Source organism: Panicum virgatum, chromosome 9N, assembly GCF_016808335.1.
Source record: "Panicum virgatum strain AP13 chromosome 9N, P.virgatum_v5, whole genome shotgun sequence".
In the NCBI taxonomy this organism is placed as follows: Eukaryota; Viridiplantae; Streptophyta; class Magnoliopsida; order Poales; family Poaceae; genus Panicum; species Panicum virgatum.
The window spans coordinates 16705843-16723773 of record NC_053153.1 but is presented as its reverse complement, the minus strand read 5'-3'; the positions used below and the strand labels follow the sequence as shown (position 1 = coordinate 16723773).

The window sequence follows — 17931 nt, the reverse complement described above, 5'->3', positions numbered from 1 at the left end:
GAGGAACTGCCGAAAATGTTTAGCCCGGGGTATTTAGTGATATTTGTCTTTCTCTCTCTCTCATGTTATATAAGTTATGTTTTTTTTGGGTGGGGGTGAGGGGGTGGGGGGAAGCTGTGAAGTGCCTGACGGTATTTTCCGAAGCTATTTAGATGGCCATATGAAAGTTTCACATAATGATACTGAATAATTCCTCTGACTTTTGTATAATTCATCGCACGTTGGAGTCATCCCCGTGTCAAATTTGCAAGTGGGGACTTATCGCGTTGAAATGTACTCGAGGCTGGTTGGGTTCAATGAATCTGGACGGGGTGTTAGGTGAATTTTGTTTGCACATACATTTGTCTATGTACTGATGTACAAGAAGGTGATCACATTTGGCTAATAATTCGCCCACAACCAACGGAAGCGAGGTTCCCGATCGTTGGCCTTTCGGGTAGAGGTGGTATAGGTCTTAAATTTTAGTCTAGACTAGATCCATGCATATACGTTGCTACTACGGGCGAGAATGTATCTTGCTATTACTAACTGAGGTTTTTTAAGCCTCCAGGTGAAACATCTAAAATTCTAAGTGGTTATTTTAAAAAAATTCTAAAAACATCTAACCATCAATCTGACAACTCTAATCAAAATAGTGATTGAATTTATTATCTTTCTTAATAATTACCCACATCTGCCATTATAAAATTAAACTAAAGTAACTCTCTAAATATGTATCTATGCGCTATTATAAAAAATCTAAAATAACCTCCTAATTTTTGTGTAAATTACCCACCTATGCTATTATTAAAAGAATAAAAACAATATCCTAAATTTGCATATAAATTATATAATTAAGTTAAATTAAACCCTAAACCTGAATCTAAATTATATAATTATAAAAATATTAAAGTGCACTAATATAAAATTTTTAATTACTATTTCTATCATTATTAATATATTATTTAAGTTATTGTTTATATAAAAATACTATCCACAATATGTGTTAGCATATATTCATGTATGGTGGAAGCGATAAGAATACCAACCAGAAATAAATGGTTCAATTAATATATATCAAACATACATGAAGGTATGATGCAAAATAAAATCTATTACAACTAGATAATAAGTACGTGTTAGAATATTTAATAGATTAAAGAGGACATGAGATAAATAGTTATAATTATTAGCTATAAGCTTTATTTTTATATTAATTCTCCAGCACGAGTTGATAGGCTAGAGGCTAAATTGTTGGCGCATATTTAGGTGGGTTATCTTTTATAAATTATTAGAAATAAGTTCATAGATAGACGCCAAGTAATAATTTGAGATTGCTCTACCGGAGTAGGAACCTAGTGTTGACTCATGCGAGCAGCTTTGACTTCTTGGCATTTCATTGGTATATATCCGTCTTTCACTTAAGCTAAGCCATTGGCATGACCATTCATTCTGCTCGATCGTCTTACTCTTTTTTATACAGCAGCAAAGAAGACGAATTCGGATCGAATACGGATGAAATCAAATCCAGATGTCACATTTTGCCACATTTTAATCCAAGTACGAATGCAAATACGGATCTTCTCGGATATGAATACAAAATGGATAGTTCGAATTCGGATTCAGATCCGGATACCTTGTCGATTTGAAACATAGGGCCAAATGCAAGGATCAATTTAATTTATCAACAATTTTTTAGTAGATTGGAATCATTACAAGTAGAGAGTAAAAGATTAGAAGATAACCAATAAAAAAGAACTTACTTATCTATGCATAACTTGTACATCAAATATACAAAACTATTTTAAATTCAAAGTAATAAATATTCAATAAATATTTAAATACTTAATAATTAAGATAGATAAAAAATATTTTTATCCTTAAATAAATAAGTAATTTGACACATATAAAATTATTTTATCATTAAATAAATGTATTGTAATAGTTAAACTTAATTTTATATTAAGCATAATATTGGAATTAACATTATTAGTCATCTATCTTTTTAAATAATTTAAATGATGTACCTCATTAAGAAATTAACTATAAAGATTAATTTAAGATGGTTTCACTAGTTATTTTGTTCTTTGCCGATATGTTAAACTCCGTCCGATTGATGGCTCACCATTATCTGATCCGACGCAGTACAGACAGTAGGTCGGCTGTTTGGTTTATCTGACGATCTCTTGCCCGGATATGATCGGATATTCTATATTTATTTCGAATACGGATATGAAATCGGATAGAGAAAAATTCTGGAAAATGATTTCGGATACATCCATATTAAAATCGGATACAAATATGAATATCCATATTAGCATTTTAAATGGATACGAATCCGAATAATTTGGATGTTCAGTCATCCATATCCATCCTTTAGCTAAGGGTTTCTGTTTCGTGGGTCTAGCAATTGTATTATAACCGGACTCCTAGTCCTAATAACTCCTAAGCAGCTACTACAAGAAGTGCTGGACGACGTGGTCAGCATGGACTCCTGCACCAAACTTCCATATAACGAGAAGGATAGATCTCGATCGTTATGACGAGGAACGTCGCAACGGATCGGAAGCAACTCGAGGATCCCCCGATGGAACGACGACAGGCGGCGGCGGAGGATCAGAAGGCCAACGACCTGGCGCAGCTGCTCCCCGACGACGCGCTGGCAGACGTGCTCAGCCAGCTCGCGCCGCGCGGCCTCGCCGTGTCCCGCTGCGTCTGCAGGGCGTGGCGCGCGCTCGTCGACGGCCGCCGCCTGCTGCGCGAGGATCTCCTCCCACGGTCGCTCGCCGGCCTCTTCCACAAATACAGCGAGTTCCTGCTGGCGGATCTCTTCGGCCCCCGCTCCGCGGCGGACTTCACGGGCCGCCGCCGCCTGTCCCACATCGTAGACCACTGCAATGGCCTCTTCCTGGAGTACGACAGCGTGCTCAACCCCGCCACGGGGCAGTGGGCGCCCTTGCCCGAATACCCGCCTCCTTGCTCGGGGCCGGGGACGGACATGGACCACTATCTCCAGGACGAGTACCTTGTGTTTGATCCTACGGTGTCGATGCACTACGAGGTGTTCTTGATCCCCCGCGTTCCTACCAAATAAGACGAGGAATCCGACGACGGCAAGGTGGTCGTCGCACCTGAGTGGCAACCCCACTGTATCCCCGAACTCGAAGGCGTACTCCCTTTCTATAGTTCCTGCGAGGTTGATGAGCCTATCGATGACGGAGGAGCAGCGGCGGCGGCGTTGGAACCGGAATGGCCACCGTCGCCCTTCATCCTGAATGTCTTCTCATCAGCCACAGGGAAATGGGGGAGGAGATCGTTTGACCGCGAAGGTGAAGCCGCAGGAACTATTGCCAGCATGGAATTGGTTCCACAGTGGGCGCAACATCGCTACGGCGTGTACTGGCAGGGTGCACTCTATGTTCACTGCGAAAGTGATTTTGTTACAAGGTATATACGACTTATAGCTCTAGCTACTTGATTATTATCACCTTTTATTTTGAATAATTTCTTGCTGTTTCTATCTATATCTCCACAAAGTTCGTTGTTGATTCTTCATTCATTCACTGTTACTAACCCATCAATTTTCTCTTTGACAGAACTAGCCATATAGCCCGCGCATTTGCGCGGCTAGTATTAAAAATTCAAAAATTTGCATGTCGTTGTATCCTAACTTAAAAATTATACTATTTCTTATCATACATCACCCTGTTCATTATCGTAAATTATGTCTTATTGTTGGTTAAAACAATTCAAATATGATCTACTTATAATAGCAATTCGATTTGTTGAGCTTTAATAATATTATGCATATAATTATTCTTATTTTTATTTTATTTTGATTGATTGTCGTTAGCTTTAGTTTTTATTAATAGTATATATTTATAACTGATACATAGCTAAATTGTATTTATATTTAATTTTTCATAATGACATTGGTGGGTAATTTTTAATTAGGTACAGGGGTATTTTAGGTTAATTTTTATCATAATGGCAGTGGTGGGTAATTTTTATTTTTCTATTTTTTCTCCGATTAACGTGAGAATTTCTAGACCTTGAGAGCGAACGTGGATGCTCCATTTGTTGGCCAAATAATAAGATAATAGATATCACTGTCAGACAATAAGTACCGGGTAATCAAACCGCCGCCAGGTATTGAAAAGTGTAGACTTCCACAACTTCATCTAGGCAAGTCTGAGAAAGGAGTTTACTGTGCATTATTACTCGATAACAATCGTCTTCGGGCCTGGACCCTTGGCCGGTCGTCGTGTGACCGAAATGAGTGGATATGGAACCACTATAGCAGCAGCTCTCGCCCTGTGTTGTTGCCAAGTCTGAACTGTGCTCAACAAGCTCATGACCCATGGATTTTGCACAATAGTAAAAGCGATGGCAATGATGAAGCACTAGAGGAGGAATTCAATTTTCAATGGGATTCAGACGAAGGTAATATTCTGCACAGTGGGCCTTATCAGATGGAAGGATACCGTGATAAATATATTGAGATTCTTGGTTTTCACCCTTAGAAAGAGATATCTTCTTACATAGCTTGTGGGGCAGAGGATTGGCATATCATTTAGATAGCTCCAAACTTGAGGATTTGGGCAACTTGCGTCCAGATAATTTATCCGAAATAAATAGTTACATAGAAAGATGTTTTCCATATACACCTTGCTGGGTCGGCATTGGAGAGTTCCTTGATCATTCAAAAGTTTAAACAGAGAACTAGATATCATCAGCTGGCTCAAGTTTACAGTCACTGTTCTGTTTTGTTGCATGACACCCCGAGTATCAGAGTGAAATGATATTTGAAGTAGTTAGATTCCAACCAGTATTTTTAGGTGGGTGGAAGCTTACAGTGACCTTTAGTACTAGTTGATAAAATCAAGATCATTAATAACAATTGGTGTTACCATCCGGTATTAAAGGGTCCTCTCATATTAATTGGCTGGTGTTACTACTTAGTACTAAGGTCCTATTTGGTATAGCTTCTCAGGCATCTTCATGGGCAGCTTCACATGAAGTTATGCCAAACGGCTTCTTTTGGACTAGCTCGAAGCTTCAAACCAGTCATGTGCTTCCACTAACGGGGTTCACCTAGCTTCACCAGAAAAAAGTCTTTTTCGCCAAATGTTTTTTCAAAACAGCTTCACTAGAGAAGCTGCTTCACCAATTGTTTCAAGAGAAATTGAAGCTATACCAAATGGGGCCTAAGGGTCCTCCACAAGTTACTTGAAAAGTAAAGCATTTCTCTTCCAAGAAAAACTGTTGTGTAGGTGAGATGACAATAAGTTATTGCACGAGGTAAGAGGTCTCGAGTTCGAATTTGCATCTTATGTATAAGTGTGTATTTCGTGTGGAAAAATCCTAAATTTAAAATATTTTTAAATTCAAATTCTTTACGCTTTGATACCGGTACTAAGATGTTCTTTTATTCTGAGTCATACAACCGGCACTGAACAAGTACCGTTGCGGAACTAGTACTAACGAGACTTTGACCACTATAAGCTTTTTTTTAGTAGTGGATGCATATAATTATATAAATATGAGAGAATTGCTTATTAAGCATCAGAAGTTACAATAACGTCTTATTTAGCCTTTCGAATTAAAACCTTGCTTATTCGACATTGACCTTTAACTCACGTTACACTACCGTCGTGTGGGATCTGGGCCCTGTGGATTTGAGCCCAAGGCCGATTTTACGACGGGAGCGAATCGTCCTCGAGCAATCAGACAGCGAGCCCATCCAAGTGGCCCACACTAGTTAGAATCAGACACTAGTTCATACAGCTACAAAGGTCCACTTATCAATCTTACTTATTTAGGGAAGTATATGTATCTCTTAATAAGAGATAGCTCTTATTTCTCTCTTTCAAATAATCACATAGATAAAAATACTGACGTGATATAGTAGGAGGCCAGGAGGGCTTAGATAAACTCATTTTAGTCACCCACTTTCCAAGTTTAGTTATCTAAAATGTAGTCTCTGCTCCAGCAACACTGACTAAATAGACTAAAAAGAAAAAAAATGATGAGTCCTACTTTTGGTAGCCTAAGTAGAGGGTGACCAAATTGAGGAGGTGCGAGAGGAAATTTAGTCACTCCCTCATTTTAGTCACCGAAGTAGGGGCCCTGCTGGAGATAGAAATTTGAGCAAAATAAATAAAATGTGAATTTAGTCACCCAAATAAAAGCCATGAGTTGCTCTTAGTATTTCGGGGCCCATCACCTACCTCAGCACATGCAGGTGATCGAATCCCTGAAGAAATAATAGCGATGCAGACCTGAGCGACCAAATCTTTCTATGCACGCTCAGGGATTGATCCTTGGCACGGGTGATTAACAAAGCGAATTAGTTTGGTAATCCTCTGTAAATTGCTTTTACAATAAAAGCTTCACATTCACATGCATACATGAGACACAAAAAATTAGGACTAGTATAGCACAAAGATATATATATTACTGGATGGCCACTCTGCGTACTCAAGGGACCAAAGCTGCAAGCTAGGGCCCTGTCCTGTCGAGCACAGGCAACAGGACACGCACAGGACACGACACGAACAAGGGACATGGGTTGCAGGGCATCTGAACGCAAAAAATTTAACAGACTACGAACGCACGCATACGAGCAGAGCTCCACTGCATGCCTATAGCTTGTACTGTATGGGGAACGAAGCCGGCACGCCGTGGACGGCCGCGTGCACCCTCACATGAGCTGGGCGCCGCCGTGCAGCAGCCCGCCTGTCTGATGCGCCGCCGCAGCAGCGGCGGAGAAATCGGGCCACATTGCTGCACCGACCCCGGCGCCGGGCAGCATCTTCCACGTGTCCACGGTGTCGTTGTCCAGCAGCCCGGCAGGCCAGAACAGACCCGAAGACGACGCACCGGCTGGGCCGCCGCCGCCGCCTCCCCTGAGCCCGAGGCCCTGCACTTGCATGGCCGCCTCGCCGCCGCCGCCTAAGGGCCCGCCGGCTGGCAGCCCGAGGCCGAGGTCGAACCCCGCGCCGCGGCCCTCGAGCAGAGGCGCCGCGGGGCCCTCGAGCAGCGGCCCCGCGGCGCCGAGCGCGAACAGCGAGCCGAGGAGGCCGCCCGCCTGCGCCTGCGCCGGCGACGGCAGGGGAGGCACCTGGCCGCCGAGGCCGAGGCCGAAGAGCGGCGCGCGCCTGGCCGCCGCCGGCGGCTGGTGGTGGTGGTGCGCGAGGCGCGGGCGCTTGCGCGTGGACCCGCCGATGGGGACGTTGCGGAGGGAGCCCCCCAGCGTCCAGTAACGGCGGCAGGCGCGGCAGAAGTGCCGCGGCTGCGACGTGTTGTAGTTGTTGTAGTAGCAGAACTTGGTGTCGTGCGACGCGCACCGCGGGCACTGCTCCCCGCGCGCCGCGCCGCCGCTCTGCTGCTTGCTCGCCTCGGCGGCGGCGTCCTGCAGCTGCTGGAGGTAGGCGGCCATGTCGGCAGCGGCGGCCGTGACGGTGGCGGCGGCGTTGGAGCCGGGGACGGCCATCGCCGCCGCTGCAGTCGTCTTCGCGGTGAGGTGGTGGACATCGTGCTTGCAGCCGGCGGGCGGCAGCGGCGCGAACGGCGGCATGGCGGCGGGGGCCTGCAGCCGGCCCTGGTGATGAGCTTCCATTACTTGGCCCGCCATTGGATGCTGGTTGCTGGGGAAGTTGATGCGCGTACCGGCGGATGATCTTCCTGATGGATGTGTGTTGCGCTTGCGCTTCTTGCTGTTCCGGGACGCCGGCGGGGCCAAGGGTGGTATATATACGCGCGTGCATGGTGGTAGTGCTGGTGGGCTGGTGGCTGCGTGGACACGGACAGGGATTGAGGAAGACTGATGGGTACGGATGGCGACAGAAGTCTGACGCCTGACGGGTCCAGTACGTAGGGCGCAGCCGGCCGGTACAGTGGGGGAGCCACACCGGACTGCATGCAGTACCAGCCAAGGAATGAATGAAGGCTGTACTGGTCTCGCGCCCCTGATGGCGCCTGATCTGATGTGTCTCCGCACTCTTACGGTCTTGTGCGCCGTCCGATCAAACAAACAACACCCACAAGCCGTGTTTGGTTACTTTTGGTGAAATTTTTTTCGACGGAATCTCGCAGGCACAGTGAATTAAACGAAGTCTATTTGCAAAATCTTTTCACGTATGAGTATAAATTTGCAAGTCGAATCTAATGAACCTAATTCGTCCATCATTAGATACAGTAATACTATAGTAACTATGCTCTAATCATTCTATAATCGTACGCCAAAGATCTTGAGGGACCGAAACTGCCGCCAGAGGGAGGGTGAATGGGAGCCGACCAAAATTTCTCTCGAAATCGATCCGTCGGCCTATATCCCGAAAATCACTACAAGCCCTCGAACCTAGGATGAGATAGTAGCTATGGACTAGCTATCTCTAAGCAAAAACACTAGGAAGAGAAACGGAAGCAATACGGAAAAACTCCCCAAACAGCAGCTCTGCTGAGTCAGACCGGTCTGACCGCTAGCACAGACCGGTCAGACCGGTCGGGCTGGAATTTGAACTTCCGGACCGGTCAGACCGGTTACACAGACCGGTCAGACCGGTCGCTCCCAGACAGCCCGCAACCAAAGCTCCAAATGGCAAATCTCGAGCAAACGAAGTCTAAATCCAACGAAACTTGGAGGATACCTTCACACCTGTCCCGTGAACATATCCCCAAGAGATCTCTCCCAAAAGATAAAAGGATCTTGAGAATTCGGGGGAAGATCAAAGTGGATTGGGGTTTTCTCAAGAACACAAAAATTCCAATTCGTGAGAACTCACGATTCCAGGGGGTTTGGCACTAGCCTAGATGCATAGGAATCGTCACAAAGAGTTCGGCAAAACACGAATCCAAGGGCTCGATTCCTCTAAACACGAAGCATCCCAAAAGAGCAGAAATCAAACCCAAAACGCAAGAGTGGAAGGGGAGGACGAATACTCAGCACACATAGATGATCTCAACAAGATTTCATTCATAAATTTCAGAAGAATTCACCTATACAAAGCTAGAGCCATCCGCCCATCATCCTACCCACTAAAATTGAGAGATTAGCTAAACTCTAACCCTCTTTTGCGTTGGAGTCCTTGGCCCTAACCTGGAGCAGGGGCTGGGAAAAGGAAAAACGAAGAGAATACATGTCGCGGGATTTCTAGGGTACCCACAACCGGGTGGCGGAACGCACCCGCCTATTCCCAGAGAGGGAGTACTCGGGGAAGTACTAGGCGATTGAGCTAATCTAGCACTGAGACAAGCACATAAGAACACACGATCTAGAGTGGTTCGGGCCGCCGGAGCGTAATACCCTACATCCACTGGGAGAAGTATTGTTCTTGGTTGTGTATCAACCTATCCTCTGCCGGGGCTTGGCCTTTGCTCAGCCTGCCCTCTTCCTAGCAGGCGCCCTCCCTTTTATAGATCAAGGGGTGCGGATACATTGGTCGTTGAGGCCCCGACAAGTGGGCCCAACGTGACTATGTAGCATACTGCGTAGAGTACTTTAATGTCTACAATAGTTGTGAATCTTTTCTATATCCTTCCATGCCCTGCTGGCGCTCTGCCTCAGGGAGGTCTTCTCTTGTCCTGTCAGCTAGGTGCCCGTTGGGGAAACGTAGCTTGCGGCGTGGCCTGTTGAGGCTATTATGTAGGCGTCATAATGGGTGAAGCCGAGCCGTCGTGTCCATATGTCATGGCAGACTGACAGGCGCGGCGTGGGCTGCGCCAGCGGCTCCACTACACGTCTTGGTAATATGCGATCAATAGTGCCCCCTGGTCAAAGAATCGCCTTGGCTTCTGCTACATCAACGCGGACGTCCTCCTACCACAATGAATGCAGTGGTAGGTGAGCCTTAATATGGAGACCAAGCGGCCTTATACCCGGCTGTGGTTTGCAGACACGTGGCGGCTCCGGACCACCCCGAGGCGGGGTGTCGATTCCTTCCTTTGGTGAGGGGTCCGGTTACTATACAGGGGGTCCGGGACCCCATGGGGGGGTCCGGGATTCCCTGGGGATCCGGACTTCCACGGGAGGTCCGGAGCCTCCGGCTGTTTGGGCTGAGCGCCTGCTTCTTTCGGAACACGTGGTGCTCCCGGACCTTTCCCAACCAGGGGACGGGTCCGGGACCGTTGTCGGGTGAATAGGGCTCAAGACCGCAGGGGTCCGGCTGCTGGACGTAGTTAAGGATAACTACAAGGCTCTTGCCTAGACACAGCAAGAGGGGGTACCCCAGTCCTGGGGTACCGACAATACAAAAAGACTCAAAAGACTCACCCAGCCACGGGATGGTGGGGGTATTTATACCCAGCTGCTGCGGCCAGACCGGTCAGACCGGTCGGGTCTGCAGCAGCCCTGTACACGTCCTCAATCAACGGTGGAGTTTCTTTCTTCGACTCGAAGTCTTCCCTGTGATGCCTCCACGTTGACGAAGATCCGGTCCGCGATTTTGGAGGGTCCGCGAAACCCGGATAGATGGCCGGTTTTGAGAAAACCGCCAAAACTCCTTGCGCAGGAAGATTCCCGCCTCCACGCCGTGACCCTAGACGCCGTTCCCGCCTCGGCCTTCTAACGGCCCTAGACGCCGCCCGACGCCCGTCACCTCCTCGCCCGCAGCGAGGCCCTAGACGCCGTCGACGCCCGTCGCCTCCGTCAGTCCCGAGACCGACGCCCGTACCTCCACGACTTGGCATCTTCAACCGCCGTCCGCCTGCTTGGTTTTGTGGCGCCAACCAAGAAACCCGCCTTCCGTCGCCGCTTGCGCCCTCGATCCAGGAGTGGATGCCACAGCTGCCGCCCTGCCTGAGCTCCTCCACGGCAGCTCTCCGTCGACACTCAACGCCCATGTACCTGCAATCTAAAGACCAAGCGCACGATCACACCGCACGGTTGACAATTCACTCATCACAGGCAGGATAGAGTACTCAACATTCCTCAGATCTCATTAGATATAATAAGTGCTACAGTACCATAGTTATGGAGGTGGTTTTGTAATTAGATTTTATTTAATATCTCTAATTATTGGTCAAAACTGCGAAAAATTTCACCAAATTCTTTTCACACCCAAACCAAACGCGGCCAGAGAGAGAGAGAGCGCGCGCTCAAAGGTGCAAAGCAAACTTGCATGTTTTGCAGCCTGCACTCAGGGGGCTAGGCACTCAATCAGTCAATTGACTCATCGGCTCATCCTAGGTTACGTTCAACGGAGTCTTTGATGATGTCAGTTGCCTGACTGAGGTTCTGTTTAGATCACAACCCCGTAAACGCAAAAAAACATCACATCGAATGTTTGGACATATGCATGGAGTACTAAATGAAGTCTATTTACAAAACTTTTTGCATGGATGGGCTGTAAATCGCGAGACGAATCTAATGAGCCTACTTAATCCAAGATTTGCAACAATGATGCTACAGTAATCATCTGCTAATTATAGATTACTTATGGATTAATTAGCATCATTTGATTCGTCTCGCGATTTAAAACCCATCTGTGCAAAAAAATTGTAAATAGACTTTATTTAGTACTTCAAATTAATAAGATTCTATCACAAATTTTTTTGTGTTTCATCTTAGACCTGGGCATGGGTCACCCGACCCGAACAACCCGACCCAACCCGCCCGAAAAAAACCCGACCCGACCCGACCCGAGCTACGTGGCGGGTGGGCGCGGGCCGTATTTTTTGACCCGCAACAATCAACGGGCCGGGCACGGACCGTGATTTTTGACCCAAAACCCGACCCAACCCGAAAAACCCGACCCAACCCGAAAAAAACCCAACCCGAAAAAAACCCGACCCGACACGCCCGCGCAGGGTGCACGGGCCAACCCGACCCGACCCGGTGATAGGTACGGGTCGGGCGCGGGCCGTCCTATGCGACCCGTGACCCGGTCTTGACCCGACCCGAACCCGACCCGACCCGACATTTGCCCAGGTCTATTTCATCTAAACACGCCCTGATACCTTAAGCCAATCCTACTCTCGAGTCTCGACAGACTCCATCGCTCTGATTGTACGGAGTACCTCGACTAGCTAGCTTGTTGCTGTTATCCCTGTCACCCTGTGGGGTCAATTTGGGGGCTCACCAGTGTCACCACCACCGGGCACCTCCATGGCTCCCTACGCTAGAGGGGCGCGGCGGCGGCGCGGCAAGATGGCAGTGGCGCCTCCTGCCTTGATCGATCGCAGGCGGTTTGGTCGTACGTGGTGGGCCCAGTATGCACGCACGTTTTCGAAAAAGAAATCTCGCATGCATGAGTACTAAATGAAACCTATTTGCAAAACCTCTTCAAGGATGAGTGTCATTTTTTGCGACGAATCTAATAATGGTAATTAATTGATGATTGGCTACATTGATGCTACAGTAACTATCCTCAAAACACGCGTCAAAGGCCTCATTAGAATCTTCTGAGTTCCTAGCGGGGGTTCTGAAGTTGGTTTTGTAAATTGACTTCGTTTGACATCGTAATTAGCGGTCAAAATATTACTTAGTTTCTAGAATGGGAGAAACCAAACAAGTCCCATAGCAACGGCGGAGGCTACCATCGGCAACGGCCGGCGGCTCAGGTGCAGGGTTAATAATCCCGACCGGACCGGTCAAACTGCCGCCCTCCGGTAGCGATTTACCGGACCGGTTTGACCGGAAACCGGTGGAAACCGGTTGAATTCAAATCCAAATTCAAAATCGCATGTGTAATCGGTTTGGACCGGTATACCGGCCGGATTGACCGGTTTAAATTCAAATCCAAAATCAAAATCGCATGTGTAACCGGTTTGGAACGGTATACCGGCAGGTTTGACCGGTTTACCAAGTGGGCCTTAATAGGCCGTCTCATTTTTTCCTTTTCTTTTTTGGTTTAACTTTAAATGCCCGAAAAATATTTTAAACGAACGAATTTTAGAGAAAATTTGACACCATTAGATTCATCGTACCTTGAAGTATTTTTAAGAATTTTTTAGGAATTTTTCATTTTTTTGAATTCAAATTTGAATTTTGAATTTGGGCCGGTTTGGTACCGGCCCAAACCAGAACCGGGCCGGACCGGTTTGACCGGTAACCGGTCAAACCGGACCGGTTCCCACCGGTTTTGTAAACCCTGCTCGACGGTCAGACGGAGGGATCGGAGGTAGGTGGAGGTAGCTAGCCGACGGTTGTGTGGATGGTTGTGTTTATGTGAACCTAGCCATTCAGTGACAAAGACTGAGGTCTTGTTTAGATCCCAAAACACAAAATGTATTTTTTTTTGTAAATTACTTGCATAGTGTACTAAATATAGTCAAAAAATAAATCGCATTACACAAATGGACTGTAAACCGCGAGACGAATCTAATGAGCCTAATTACGACGTGATTAAACACTAAATTGCTACAGTAATACTACAATAAACATGCTCTAATGAAGGATTAATTAGGCTCATTAGATTTGTCTCGTGGTTTACAGACGAGATATGTAATTAGTTTTGTGATTAGTCTACATTTAACACTTCAAATATTGAAGATTCCCTTCTAAAAACGAAAAAATATAAAATACAAAGTGATCTAAACACACCCTGAGATCCAATCATACAACGCAATTTCAGATGTGATTTTGAGTTCCTTTTGTACTTCCACTCTTATATGGAGTATGTTTTTATTCTACTATCACAGAGAAAATAAAAGGTGAGTTGGTCATTCTCTTTTAGTTGAAAGTTGAAGTAGTGGACAGTGTGAATGTAGGTTGTAGGTCTTAACTTGCGCATAGGTGGTGTGTGTGGTGTGTGTGAGTGTGATGTGTGTGAGATTTTATGTGTAAGTTCAGATGTTACAATTTTGTACTACAAGTTAGATCTGTCATAAAAAAAATGGTGGACAGTTTTTTATGTTCTGCATGAGACGCTTCAGAGCATGGTGAGTCGCCCGCCACTGCTCTTCGCCACCTCTAATACTTGTTGTCACAGGACATGCAATTCTCGCTAGGTGCATGTGAATCGTATGCACCTATCCAATCCTACTACCTGCAGCCACAGGGGACGATCGGAGACGGACGTCAGAAGAAGAGACGAGCATGGAGGGTACGGTGCTGCAACCGAGGCGGCGGCCGGCAAACAGACACCTATCTAGATACCGACCGATCCCTACTCGCCTGCCTGCCCTCATGCCCTGTGTGTGTCCTTGACCGATCCCAGGCACGCAGACGATCGAAGACCGGCGGCCCGCTCCGCCGATGCGGCGTTGTCACTTGTCACCGCCATGCGCCCCGGACCAGCGACCACGACCTGCCTGGCCTCTTCTCCGGCCCCCGTGGCGGGACCCGCGCGCAGGACCAGCGCTAGCAAGAGGCCCGGCCGGGCGCAGACGACACGAACCGCAGCAGCCTTTGACGCGCCCAGTCACATCTGGCGGCCCACGTAGCCTCCTCGCCTCCCCGGCCGGCCCTCCTGTCCTGCGCCACGCCACGCCGTGACAAGGCCGCCCGGCGTACGCCGGCGCCGACTCCGAGGCACGCCCAGCAGGCAGCAGCTTGCTAGCTAGGAGTAGTAGAACGCGCTACTGTAGGCGGCGCCAATTCGGTCGCCTCTGCTGGCTGACAAGGCGGCTAGCATTCCAACGCCATGCAAGGCCGGCCTCCCTTTTGCATGGCAACGCCGACCGGTCGGCACGTAGCTGCGGCTAGGCTAGCTACGGGAGCTAGGCGTCCTTGGCGGGTTTGCATGGCAACTCCAATCATCTCGTGGTCAAACAGGATAGCAGTCGGGTTTCGAATAGTTGTAGCCCGGCCCACACGAATGCAACTTTGACCGCGTGCGTAAGCCTACGTCATCGGGAGTGACCGGCTTGGTTCAAACGGGCCGGGCCTAAACTTGCACCCAACGGGGTCCGCGTTTTTTTTATTTTTATATTTTTGGAAAACATTTTTTACATAAATATATTTTCAATATCACAATTTACAGTTTTGTACCCCTACTGCCCGGCAAGGGGGCGGCAGGGACTTATATGTAAATTAAAAAAAAATTATTTGCGCGGAAGCCCTTGGCGGGAGCCTGCCGCCCCTCTGCCGGGCGGCAGGCCCCCCGCCGCCACTCCAATGGGGCCTGCCGCCCGGCAGGGGGGGCGGCAGGCTCCCCCATACTGTATAAAAGGTTTCTCTCCCCCCTCCCCCCTCATTTGCTTCCCACGACATCCAGAGAGCGGGAGGGAGAGAGAAGGGGTGAGGGAGGGAGTTGTAACGGCGAAGCCCTGCCGGATTTTAGATCCTAACCGCAGGTAATAAATATTTCTCAACTTTCTTGATCTAAATTTTTTGTATGTTTAATTCTATAATTAGTGTATGCAGCAGTAATGATATTTTAGCGATTTAGGTAATGTTTTTAATATAATTTAGGTAGAATTAAGATTTGTTTTTAGAAAAACCAATTAGGTTTACCAACAAATTTTGTGGTATTGATTAGTTGTTTAATACGAGAAAAAATTTCAAGAAATAGTCAGAAATTGTAGAAAATGTTAGAAAAGTATATGAAACATTCAGATAAATTGTAGAAAATGCAGAAAAATTTAGAAAATGTTAGAAAAATATATTTATAAAAATATATTGTAAAAAAATTGTAGGAAATGCACGAAAATGTTAGAAAAGTTTATGAAAATTTAAGATAAATTGTAGAAAATGTAGAAAAATTTAGAAAATGTTAGAAAAATATATTTATAAAAATATATTGTACAAAAATTGTAGGAAATGCACGAAAATGTTAGAAAAGTTTATGAAAATTTAAGATAAATTGTAGAAAAATGCATAAAAATTGTAGAAAATGTAGAAAACTTATATTTTTGTGTGTTAGGTATGGCCGAAGATACGCCAGCTCTACTTGACGGAGTCATAGACTCGTCGCACCGGTCCTTCCTTGCAGTGGTTCAGCGCGTGAAACTTAACGTGCTGCGTCCACGTCCACCAGCGGAGTTTATTCCTGTTGACCCACGATGGGTGCCCAGGTGATATGTTTTTAAGATTACGTTTGTTTCGTATACGTTTCGTACATAATGTACTTACCTTTGATCGTTCTATTTTTCAGGTTGAGTGAGGCTGGTCTTCTTACTATAGGTCATCTTGCTGAGAGTGGTTCAGTACAGCTTGACAGGTCCCTACTTACGGCTCTGGTTGATAGATGGAGGCCTGAGACAAACACCTTCCACCTCCCTTGTGGGGAGATGACACCGACCCTACAGGACGTTGCGATGCTGCTGGGTCTTCCTATCAGTGGGGATGCCGTAGGGCCTCGTGTCGTCCCGCCTACGTGGTTGGACGATTTAGAAGAGCGTTTTGCAAATATTGACATCGCGATTGATGTAGAAGAGCACCCAAAAGCAACAGGCCCTGCCAAGGCATGGATCCTCCAGTTTCAGGTACATACCTTGTTTTATTATGATTAATGTTAGAGTTATGCTTTTGACAAGTGCAGTTATGGTTTTATTTTATAATTGATCTCGTACTCATAAATGTTCGTCTTTTCTATGTAGCCCGACAATTTGGCACATGATGCTGATGATGATAGCATCACTCGATCCCTTGAGGCATACCTGTTGTGGTTGTTTGGATACATAATGTTCAACAACTCACACGGGGCCTATGTGGATAGGGTGCTTGTGCCTTACGCACTGGAGATCGCAGAGGCAGCTGTGGAGGAAATGCCTCAATACAGTTGGGGTGCAGCGGTACTTGCAGCCACGTACCGTGGCCTCTGCAAGGCATCGATGCAAAATAAGCACAATGCAATTCTTACAGGATGTCCAATTCTGCTAAAGCTTTGGTCGTACGAGAGGATAGCAATTGGTCGCCCGCTTGTCGACCACTCACCGTATGAGCTGGATATGTACGGTGACACCGAGGACGATAGGCCCACCATGGGGACTCTCTGGTACGCTCGTCAGGTACGGAAATGACTGCTACTCGTACTATTCTGTTGGCAATTATGTTGCTTTGTTTTACCCTCTTTGTATTTCTTATTTGTACATATTATTATTAAATTTGTGCAGAAGAGGTGGGCCCACGTACAGTCTCGTCGGGCCTATCCTGAATTTGTGGCTGAGTTTGATCGGTTGACACCTGAAGACGTCGTGTGGGAGCCCTACTCCGAGTTGGCTATAAACACTCGTGCACCGATCAGGATATCTTCTGTTTGCTTTCAGGACCAGGCCTTTTGGATGACAACTACAGCATTGGTGTACGACGTTTACATTGAGGCTCACAGCCCGGACAGAGTCAGGAGACAGTTCGGTCAAAGGCAGTTGTATCCTGTGCCGTCAGCATTGGATCGGGTCGAACGCCATGACCACAGGTAACAATTCATATACTATTTCAGTGACTATGCATTGTATAGTTAACTAATCACATTTGACTAAATTGTTTTCAATATTTAGTTTATCGAGGACTGGGCAACCCTTCTCCAACATGTGGGTGACAAGGGTGCAGCCTTGGGTCGATGGCTGGGACCAGGCAGAGGAGAACTTGGCGCTTGCGACCCCTGCACACACGGAGGCTTCGTACAGGGTGTACCTGAGCTGGTACCAGCCTCAGACTCGTTGCCGCTTGATATATGCTGACATGCAACCACAACCGCATGTTGCGACAGCACAGGATGGGTACGCACGACATAGGGATGAGGCATTAGCTGGGGCGGTGAGTCAAAGTTATCATCGCTTTTCAAATACTTTACATTACAGTGTTAATGCCTTTCTTTTTCTTGCTTGCAGTTTGAAATGTGCAGGTTGATGGATTTAGATGCCAGGGCGAATTTGATGAGGATTCGAGGGGGATCTATGATGGATAGGAATGAGCAAGAGTCGGCCTGAACCCGAGTTTCACAAAGAGCCCATTCCATGCTTGAAGCCTTTGGTAGCCGGACATCGTACGATGACTCGTACGGTTTGTCTCAAGCCTCGACCTCGTTTCCTTGTGGTCCCACACAGCAGCAGTCTTCCCAAGCACCT

General features: G+C 46.9%; 1 protein-coding gene and 1 pseudogene across 1 annotated transcript; one reads left to right on the top strand and one right to left on the bottom strand.

The window, feature by feature from the left end:
• Nucleotides 1-2566: 2566 nt before the first annotated feature.
• On the top strand, nucleotides 2567-4693 carry LOC120688777 (annotated as a pseudogene).
• Nucleotides 4694-6416: 1723 nt separating this feature from the next.
• Nucleotides 6417-7688, bottom strand: LOC120687772 (dof zinc finger protein DOF1.6-like). The gene has a single exon (XM_039969794.1). It carries the CDS (start codon nucleotides 7613-7615, stop codon nucleotides 6683-6685), a length of 933 nt encoding a protein of 310 aa, XP_039825728.1. The 5' UTR covers nucleotides 7616-7688; the 3' UTR covers nucleotides 6417-6682.
• Between the last annotated feature and the right edge of the window lie 10243 nt (nucleotides 7689-17931).